The following is a 10,632-nucleotide window of genomic DNA, read 5'->3' as shown; positions in this document are numbered from 1 at the left end:
CTCTCTCTCTCTCTCTCTCTCTCTCTCTCTCTCTCTCTCTCCCTCCCTCCCTCCCTCTCTCCCTCCCTGGTTCGGACTTCTGTCCTTGTGTCTTTCTGTTCTCCATTACACAACACGCTTCCTCAGCACACACAGACGGACTGGAAAGCCCGGCCGCTTTCTACCAGCTGTGCACGTTATTTTTAAAGGGGAAGCTGGAACTTGTGTGAATGTGTTGGGTCCCCCAGAGGATCATGGATTTATATAGATTCTCCATCCATCTCTTCCCCATTCCTATAAGCTGCGTATTTAATTCCAATATTTTCTGAGCCCCAGGAGAATATGGTTGTCTCTCACAAAAACAGGGTCTATGTCAATTCTTAGGTTAAAATGTGCTCAGGCGATTCTCCTTTACTTAAAGCCCAGCAGGTGCCCATTCGAGTGGGATTAATTCTTTGAGTCCCTTGCCCCTTTGTTCACTTCCTTCTTAAAACAGCCAAGGGCTGTGATCTGAGTACTCAGGAGGCAGAGGAAGGAGGATCTCAAGTTCAAAGCCAGCCTGGTTCAAAAGAAACCCCCGTCTCAAAAATCCTAAGGGATTGGGGTGGTACAGTTAGTTTTTGTGGTGAATTACTTTGCGTAGGGAATGCCTAGGGATGAGAGGGATCTCAGAAGTTCTTAAAATTGGCTCTCACCAGAACCTTGGCATTGGGGGTCAGAACTCCTTAATTTTAATCAGTTCTACAGGAGTCCTGAGTTTGGTGAGATTACAAAGCAATTTGCAAGAAACCGGTCCTTCACTTGTACCCAGGGCATTTCAGTCTTGTGATACAAGGGTCATATTTAAAGAATAGTCCCTAGTGCCTTGGGCGGGTTTCACCCCTTACATAGCTCCTGGATATTTATGTTTAGTTAAGCTGTCTGCGTTCTGGAGGCATAATAAGTGTCCGCCGCGCTATCTTGCCGTAGTGGGCGAACTCCAGGTACATCGAGCTGGTTATTTATCTCGCATCTCTTTTGATGTTGCACATAGGTGAAGGTGTGGTTCCAGAACCGGAGGATGAAGTGGCGACACTCTAAGGAGGCTCAGGCGCAGAAGGACAAGGACAAGGAAGTCAGCGAAAAGCCTTCTGGGGGAGCCCCCGCAGAGGGCGAACTGGAAGAGAGAAGCCCCAGCCGTTCCGAAGGCGAGGCCGAGAGCGAGAGCAGTGACTCGGAGTCCCTGGACATGGCCCCCAGCGACACGGAACGGACTGAGGGGACTGAGCGGTCCCTGCACCAAACTACGGTCATCAAGGCCTCCGCCGCTGGCGCCCTTCTCACAACCAGCAGCAGTGTGAGCGGTGGCAGCTTCAGCTTCAGCAGCGTCAGCAGCCTGGGTAGCAACAACACCGGCACGGGGAGTGCCAACAGCCTTGGCGGGAGCAGCTCGGAGCTGCTCCCGGCGCACCAGCCCTCAGTCACCAGCAATCCCCAGAGTCCGGAGCCTGCCCAAGCCCCGCTTGCAGGCTTATAGACTGAACCGAGGGTGCTTATGGCATGGCATGGCGTGCAACTTCCCCATCACTGGCTGGAGTTTGTGTCTACTTTAGTTGGTGGCAAGGGTCGCCGAGATGGGAGTAGCCAAGGGCAGCTTCTTGGGGTTCACACCCTTTCTTTTGCTGCCTAGGCTGCCTGAGGCCTACAGCTCCCAAAAGAGAGGAAAGTTTTGAGGTTCCCCTGCCAAAGAATGCAACTGTTCCCCCTACCCAAGCAGCCCACACTGTGAAGTGTTTGATGGAACTGTTGCTCTGAGCACCAGGGGTCTTGGCATAAGGACGTGCTGCACTTAGAAGGCCTTTAACTTGTAAATAAAATGTTTACTACAGTTTGTAAAAGGCCGTTTGCCTTGCTGGCTTGTTGGGGTATGAAGGTTGTTAAGTACCAAAGATGGGGGGGACCAGTACTTTATCCCTGAGACACAGCAGATGGCAACATCTGGAGGAGGGAAAAGCAGCCCCAGAGTCAAAGATGGAGACCCCCACAGAGACCCCCAGGGGTGGTAGAGGTTTCACCCAGCATCGAAGTCCTTGACAGCCCCCACCTATGACTGCCTGGGTGCGAGTCCCGCTAAGAAACAGAATGTAGAATCTTAGGCCTGTTCTGCAGATGGCTTTCCTAAGCAGGGTCGAGATGCCTTGAGCGCATGCCTGTGTTCCCCGCGGCTACGGAGAGCTCCGGAGTTAGAGTGGAATCCGCTCTGCTGTGGAGCTGGAATCCAACCAGGCCCATCCGTGCTCACCAGGCCTTTGCTAGGCTTCCAGTCAGGAGGCTGGGGGCTGTCCCAGTACAACTGCACAGTGGGGAGGTAGGGAAACCCAAGGTGACTTCTGGTAAGAAAAGGGCAGAAGGGCCACAAGAGTTAGGGACTGGAGACCAGGTCTTCCAAGTGCCAAGGCTCTGCTTTTAAAGAGGCTCACGTAATTGGGCAGTAATGAGGTGACTTTGAATTTTAGACAGAGGTGAAGCCAGCTGTGGAGCTCCTGGCCCACGTTTGTTGAGAGGATCTAGGCAATATACATAGCACTCCTCCCCCTGAACCCAGATAAAATCTTTCTTTGCCTTTCTTCCCCTGAAGGCACCCACTACAGGCCTTGGGGAGTTAGGCCTTAGTGTCCGTTACAGTAGGGCGCGTTAATGCAGCCGGGAGGAGGCTGAATACTGGAAGGGCCTTTCTTTTAAACCATGAAGCCTTTTTCTACAACCTGTGTCCTTCCCACCGCCTTCGCGGGGAAACGGTGTGAGAACGTTAAGATAGTAACCATCTTTGGGAGGAAACTGGAGCAGTGGTAACAAGGACAGCAACAGAAACAGATGTCCCAGGCAGTTTTTGGCACAGAGCAGTGCCAGGGCACAAGTCCTCTTAGAAATACAGCATCTAATTCGGGAATTCCTCCTGCCCAAGGAAGGGAGGGAAAGTGCTGCGGCCAGGGATCCTGGGAGGCAACTCTTCTCCTGAAGGAACGGCAAGCTTGCCGCTGCTCAGCCTGAGTGTCGCTCATCTTCTTCTCTGCTTTCATTCGTCATTCCCTGGAGCTAGTTCCTGGATTTTTTTGCTCTGGACCTGTGTGACCCAGGACCGGAATGAAGAAGGGAGATTTTTTTTTTTTTGAAAGACCGTAGAGAAAGTAGTTGGGGGAGGGAGAGCAAGAATAAATCAAGATAGAACACCTTCACTAGGGACCCGATTTAAAGGGGAACGCGAGCTAGCTATTATCCTTAGCTAATCACAAGAGTTGGGGGGGCCACAGGCAGCCTCTATGACAGCCGGGTTTCAGTTGGGGGTGTTTCAGTGTCTCTACGTCTCCCATTGGGCTTTGCTTTTCAGACTTTAGTATTGCCCCGTACCCCAAGCTTGCAGTCATTGCCTAGATTACTCTACTCTGACTTAACATATGTTTAAAACCTGGAATCCAAACATTCAAAAGACACGGAATTAGGTAGGACACACCACACTTAAACCCAATTCTGATATTAAAGAGAGCGGAGCCGGGGTCTACCCACCTAAGCAAGGAGGAGCCTGTCTGGGGAAAGACTGGGAGGGGCCGGTGCTTTACGCAAACTTTCCGATGCCTCTGGTTCACCGTGCCTCCTCCCCTGCTCTCTTCTAACCCCGACGGCAGCAGTTTTTCTGCTTGACTTTTAGACTTAGTAATGGAAGGAAAGGAACCATTGCAGGGGTACGGTAATGGTCTGCCTTTTCATGTAGACTCTCGGCCCCTTTTTCTGCCAGGTTGGGCAAGGCCAGGGACCCGTAGGACCTGAGGACGAAATTACCCAGGCGCCGGCCACCTGCAGCAGGTAGTGTGCAAGTCGATTGTGACCCACCCGGAATGGGTAGTCTGAAAGTCGGGTGGTGCCCTCGCATGACCTGATGCACTTTTCTCTTTGCTACCCTCTCCCCCTAATTTCTGACCATTTATCTCGTGAAACTCTCCCTCCCACCAGCATCCAGAATGCCACAAGCCCTGTGCAGTTTCGTTTACGTGGAGAAAAGGGCAGCTGCAGAGAGAAGCCCCCCATTCCTACTCCACCCCCACCCCTGGCAGACCTCTGGACATAAGGCTGCCTTTTGGGTGCGGTGTGTATGTGTTGGAGGCTGCTTTGCTGGGCCACTGGGATCTTTCTGGAAGCGTTTGATCCCAGCCTGGGCAGGTTAGGGCTGAGATTTCTGAGGCTCAGAGAAGGCTAAGTGTGGAAGATTAGGACACCTGACCTCTGGACTGGTTGGAGTCTGGTGGAGGTGGGCGTGCGAGGGTCCGAAGCCCCCAAGAGCCAAAAGTAGCCGCTGAGCGAGCCAGCCTAGACCCGCGTCCCTCTTCTATGGCTTGCGGTGCGGGATTCAGCTTTCCTCCAAGCAGTAGTTACTCTTGGAGAAGAGGCAGGCGTTTCCTTACGGCTTGCAGGAGTCCCCTCAATGAGGAGTCCATTCAACTACCATACCAAGGCCTCCAAAAAACATAAGCAGAAGTGAATTTCACTAGGCAGGAGTAGGGTCTGACACACAACCTCCACTCTTGCACACACACACACACACACATACACACACATACACACACACTCTCTCTCTCACTCACCAGGGACAGAAACAGACGCTCAGAGAAACACTATTGTCTGTTTTTAACTCTCTCTCTGTGTCTCTGTCTCTGTGTCTCTGTCTGTCTCTGTCTCTCTCTCTCTCTCTCTCTCTCTCTCTCATTAGCTCCAATATCTGTATGGCAAAAGAAGGCAAGAATCCTCACACTGTCCTTTTCTGCCTCTGTGGGTGGGACGCTTGTCTCCGTAGCATTTGTCTGGCGCCACATTCCCACATTCCGCAGACCAAAACCACTGAAAACCAGATCCACCTTCTGCATTTGCTGTCCTCTGCAGAAAGCAGGGAGGAACCTGGATTCGAAGAGTGTGCCACCCCACTTTCCAGCCCCACTGGGGCCAAACACATCAGGTTATGGGCAACTTCAAGGCCAAGTATTTAAGGAAGATTCTAGTAGACTCAGCCAAGGAAATCACTCCCTATCTTCTCCCACTCCTCACCCCTCCAAGGATTGGAGGAAGCCTTAGCTCCAGCCCTCACAAATCTCTGATCCCCTTCAAACTTCAGAGGGGACCAAAAGAAAACCCTGGAACTCTGCAATTTTTTTCTCTGACTGTTGTCCCTCTCCAGGCCCTGGCAGGGATGGTGGCTGAAGCAGACTGCACCAACAGAAAAGGCAAGATAATATCCCGGGCAGGCTTTCTTTTTCTAAATACCAGAGAGCCAATAACCCTGAAACTGGGCCCAGGTTCCTCTGCAGAGGCTCGCACAGGCTCGCAGTTGTCTATTGAGGCTGGAGAGTCCTTGAGGTAAGAATGTCAGTCTTCAGCAGGGGATTTAAATTGAATTGAATTTGAATTGAATTATGACACTTAACCAGTTCAGGAACACGGCCTCTTCTTTCCAAACTATGGAAAAAAAAAAAAAAAGCAGACTGCCTGGTCCTGGTTAGGCTTGGGGCAAACAACAAAAGAGGCCAGAAGCTTATGTGGATGCGGACACGCCCTCTTTCCATCAAGTTCCTTTCTAGCCCCTCCCCCTTTCTTTAAAGAACAGGTAAGTGATACCATGAGTTCAGTCTTTTCCCTACCATATAGTGACACTGCCTTGAAGAAGGCCCAGGGGCCCCTAAACATACAAGGCATTGCCTTCTCTCTTTTTCCACCTCTGGGAGGTAGAGTAGCAACACATCCCACACCCAATGGTCTTTGTGGAGAACAGGAGCTGGGTTCTTAGAACTCTACCTGAAGGTGCTATGTTAGGGAGGGGAGATAAAAACCTGGATTTAACAGATCTTGAACACCATGGCATTTTCAAATGTCTTGATATCGTTCATGGTCTCCAAGGCAGATGGAAGCTCCTCTATGGCATGTTCTCATCCTGCAGAGAGTTTCCCCTGATTTCCCTGAGTGGGATGCTCTTGGTAATCCTCCAACCTGGGTTCTCACAGAGCTGCAGGGATTCCTGCTCTCTCTCTCTGTCACCTTACAGCAAGCTCAGGACTGTTGGACCTTGGAGCTCTTTGCTTCCTCACCCTCCACCATTTTAGAAAGCACGAATAGACATTTCTATACCACAATTACTCCTGATGCCCTCATTCTAGAGATGAGGCAGGTGGCAGGAAGAAAAGGAAGGGCATTTGTTCAAGATCACCTGGTGAATGAATGAAAAGATCCATGTGAACCTTGGGGTCCATGCCTTCCGAAGAATGCAAGACTATGAGCGCTTCCTTTTGATATGCTTGTCCTGTAGGCTCTGATCAGGATCAAAGCTCATTGCGTTTTCACAGAGGAGAATAAAAGTCTCAGAACCATAGGCTTGGGTCTCCGCCCCCCCCCCCCCCGTGTTAAGCAGGGATGGAGATGGTGGAGTCTGTGTCCCTGAGAGGTTGTCTTTCCAGAGGTGGCAGGGTGTCAGCTGGTTGACACCCTGGTCCCCAGCTTGCAATGTCTCTGGCTGTGCAGCAGCTGGGCTCCAAGGATCCCTGCACTATCTGTGGTGCTTTTCAGCCCATGTTGGTCATCTCTGTTATTCTGGGCAGGAAGCAGAACTGCAAAGGTACTTGGGGGTACCGAGGTACCAATGCTCTCCCCCCCCCCGCCTAATCTAATCTCAGACTTAACTTTGGTGATGACAGATAACCCGGCATCACCTGTCTTGGACCTCAGGGTTGTTCTACCAGTGTCTTCACCACCTGGTGGTTGGTATGGCAAGTGGTTAGTGCACATAGCTGGGAGCCAGTGCTCTCGATCCTAGGCCAGCAAAGGAGGATCCGAATTAGCCCCAGCAGCATTCATTCACTCATTCACTAGCAGGGTCAACGACTAGCTGCACTGACCTTGAGAAATTCATCTAACCCTTTAGCTTTGCATTCCCCCAGCTCTGTACAATACAAGTAAATGAACCTAAACCGTAAACTACCATGAAGGTCACTTGCATTAAAAAAAAAAAGCGAACCTTTCCAAGAGGGAAGTAGCCGGTATACAGCTAGACAAGATATGTTCTTTTACTTATTTATTCTTAACAGAGTTTGTCAAGATCTCTGTTAGTGTTCACACGGTAGGGGGGAAAAAAGGGAAGCCCAGTAATTCTCACTCACCAAGAAACCAAATCATCTGGAGCTAATGAAGCTCACGAATATGAGGCCACTTTGTCCTGTGTTCCCAGAGAAGATGTCAGGGTCACCTGTCCCCACGGACAGTATCAGATGGAGGAACCGCACCTGGTGCTGCACATACAACAGGCATTCGGCACGACCCTTGGAGGTGTGATTGGGCACTTGAAGGAGAAGATGCTAGAGTTTTCTGACACAGGATAGTGTGGGGTCCCTTCAGGGAAAAGTATGTGCCTGCTGTTGAAATATGTCAGGACAAATGGCGCTTTGGGAGTTTTAAGGTCTTAACTAATAGTGACGACAGGGTCAACACAGAAAGCAAGAAATTAATTATGTATCTTTCAGGGGCGAAACCCCTGAAAACCCTGATGGTTATGACAATGATGGTGATGAGTTGTGGTGCTAGGATTTGAACCATGAACCTAACGCTTGTTAAGCATGTGCTCTACCCCAGATACCATCATGGAGTCTCTGCTAAGTGGTTGAAGAGTCTAGCACTTAACACAGTACTTGGTGGCCTCAAAGTATTTACTGGAGAAATTAATATAATTATTGTGGCTTTTGTGTTTATTATGGATGAGTTGCACACACAAGAGGAAGCCAAGCGGCTTAGCAAGGAGCTCTTTGAAACCCTGCAAGGGAGTTGGAGCAGTACAACCTAAGGGCTCTGGGGATGCTGAGACCATCGTGGTGCGGTGCAGCCGTGGAGAGTACACAAACAGGGCTTAGGGTACTCTGGGCTGGCTCACCTGAGCTGAGTGCCTGCAGGCCTCCTTGGCCTCACCCTGTGGGTGGACACGGACTAAGGTGGTATTAAATGACGTCTGAGGCCAATCTTCCTCTAGACTCAAAATAAGAGCCAGGATGGAAGTGTAAAAAAGCCTTGGTTCTTCCTCCGGAGTCGGAGGGAGAACTCTCTTCCTCCGGACTCGGAGGGAGAACTCTGTCTTCGAACGGGGAAGCACAGCATAGAGCCTGACTTGAGAGCTGAGACTGCCTGCTCCCGAGCCTTTTTGGTCACTCTCAAGACCGCAAGGACAGTATTCAGGAGGTAGGGGGATGGGGAGGAGGAGCAGAAGTTCAAGGTCGGGCCGGGCTAAACGCAGGCGATTCTGTCACACTCGTCCCCCGCCCCCTTTCTGGTCTAGAAGTTTTAGCCTCTCTTTGATTTGACAGGGCTGTTTATTTTTGTTTCTCCAAATCTGCGAGAGGTGCTAGGCTCCCAGCCAGCACAATTCTCAGCATGGGATGGCGGCTGGAGAAACCGAGCGCGCGAACTAACTGGGCTCTTCATCTAGCATTGCCCACGTGCGTCTGTCTGCTTTTCAGGCCATTTCCTAAACAACAGCACCGAGAGCCCGGCAGCCTCAAGCAGTCTCCAAAGAGGTGCGGGAGGCTCCCAGTAGGCACACCTTCCGGGCCGGGGCGTAGATCACTCTCAGAAGACTTCATTACTGCACAAGGTTTTTGCCTGGTTTGTCACGAGTTGGAGTCTAGCGAATAGTCCTAGACCATCCTGGATCCTCAACTCCGGGGCAAGGCTAGTAGTCCTTAGCAATCGCCCAGTCCGAGGCTCCTCCCTGCAGTGAGGAAGTTAGACCCTGTGCACCCAACCTTGGGTGTGCTCAACACTCAATCCTGTCCCTTCTTGCTCCTCTTCAGTCCGTAGGGTTAGTCTGCCCTCTTTGAGGCAGTCTAGGTGGTGCTTGATAATTCGATCCTCCCCGCCTCAAGAAGGTCCTGCAGCTTCTCGGACAGCTCTCCTGGGTCTAGATTCTCCTTTCAGGCTGGGGTGGGGGTGGGGGTCCCTTAACAAACAAACAAAGCAGCAGGTTGACTAAAGACTCATTTCGTGCTATTTTGAAATCAAATGCAGCACAATTCAGATGACCCTCCTTTCTTCCCTCTTTGTTTTCAGTGATGCTCATGTCCCCAGCTCTTCCCCCCATCTTCCTGGATCTATTCCTTATCTGTTCACAACATTCTGGTCTTCCTTCCCTTCTGAAATGGTCCAAAGCCCCTACTGAGATTTTAGGAGGCGCACTCACTTCCTTCTCCTGTGTTCTGGAATGACCATAGAGAAGGATTCTGAGTGATGGAGCATCCAGGCATCAGGATACTCCCGGAGTGATGGAGCATCCAGGCATCTGGATACTCCCAGAGTGATGGAGTGATAGAACATCCAGACATTGGGATACTCCCAGAGTGATGGAGTGATGGAGCATCCAGACATTGGGATACTCCCAGGGTGGTGGAGCATCCAGGCATCGGGATACTCCCAGAGTGATGCAGGGTAGCCTGCAGCCAACAGGCAGCGAATGGCAGCAGTTTCAGAAAGCTTATTTCAAAACTAATGGGTGTTTTCTAAGGAAGGAAGACCCTTCCCCAGAATTCCAGTCTCCCCAGAGGCATTGCTCCAAAGCCTGTGGCCAAACCTATACACCTGAGCAACCTTTAAATGTACCAGCTACTCGAGCTGTGGTGTGTGCTCCTACTACAACAGACCAAGTCCTTTTGGGTTGAGAGCACTTGGTGTCTGGGAATGGACAGATATGTGAATGTTTGAGGTCTCAGCTCAAGCTTTTACCAGTTAGTAACTGGAAGTTTCTTACCCATTTCCCTGCATCCTGGTCTCCTGCCTTTTCCCAGTGAAAGAAATGTCACAAGGAAAGCAATCTCACCTTTCCCTACCCATGCTCTCCCATTAACCTTCCTGCTCCATTTCCATCCTCCAAATTGACCCTGCAACCTGAAGAGAGATGGATGAGAGATTCGAACCAGATACCAAACAGGAGCATAAACCACACACAGCTATGGTGTCAACTGGAGGGCACGGAATCTGTAAACTGTTTAATTAAACTATTATCCCTAATACACCATTGTACTGACTGTTTGAAATCACCAGTGGGGTATATGTGTAAAGAACAGGGGAAAGAGGCAAGCTCGCAATTCTAGCAATGATTGGTGATGAGACAGGGAAATTTGGAAATGGAGGCTAGCCTGGGCTACATTGTAAGAGTGTCCCTGCTTCCAGTGTCAACAGCAAGAAGACAAAGACAAACTCCCCCAGTTTCTTGTTTCTTGTCCCAATTCCAGAACCAAGGAACTTGAAGATTCTTCCCTCAGAGGAGGGGAGGAAAAGACCCAAATGAAGCTTTGTTTTCTCTTTTTGAAATTATTTTGGCCCTTATTTCAAAACTCACCTTATAATTGCAGAGTCAATGCAACTAACTAGAGGAAAACTTTTCTTTTTGATGGCGTTCGCGCTCATGCGCTTGCGTGTTTGTGTGTGTGTGTGTGTGTGTGTGTGTGTGTGTATGTGTAACCCAGAGCCACTTAGGCTTGCTCTCCATCACTAAGCAACATTCCCTGAGAAATCCTTAGTAAACGGCGAGCTGTGGCATCTCCCGACAAAGTGATCTCTCGATGTGTCCAGTACGACGAGTGAGGAAAGAGCCTACAGCAA

The 10,632-nt window shown here is 50.5% G+C and overlaps 1 protein-coding gene across 1 annotated transcript in view; it reads left to right on the top strand.

Moving 5' to 3' along the window:
* Positions 1 to 1,812, top strand: part of Hlx (H2.0 like homeobox) — a 5,430-nt gene extending 3,618 nt beyond the window's left edge. The window contains exon 4 of the mRNA XM_005348824.2: positions 1,013 to 1,812. Within this exon, the coding sequence (XP_005348881.1) occupies positions 1,013 to 1,495 (483 nt within the window). The 3' untranslated portion in view covers positions 1,496 to 1,812. The remainder of the gene's footprint in view (positions 1 to 1,012) is intronic.
* The last annotated feature ends 8,820 nt before the right edge of the window (positions 1,813 to 10,632 follow it).

Source organism: Microtus ochrogaster, chromosome 6 (genome assembly GCF_000317375.1).
Source record: "Microtus ochrogaster isolate Prairie Vole_2 chromosome 6, MicOch1.0, whole genome shotgun sequence".
In the NCBI taxonomy this organism is placed as follows: domain Eukaryota; kingdom Metazoa; phylum Chordata; class Mammalia; order Rodentia; family Cricetidae; genus Microtus; species Microtus ochrogaster.
Note: the sequence above shows the minus strand (reverse complement) of the source record. Positions and strands in the feature narration are given on the sequence as shown.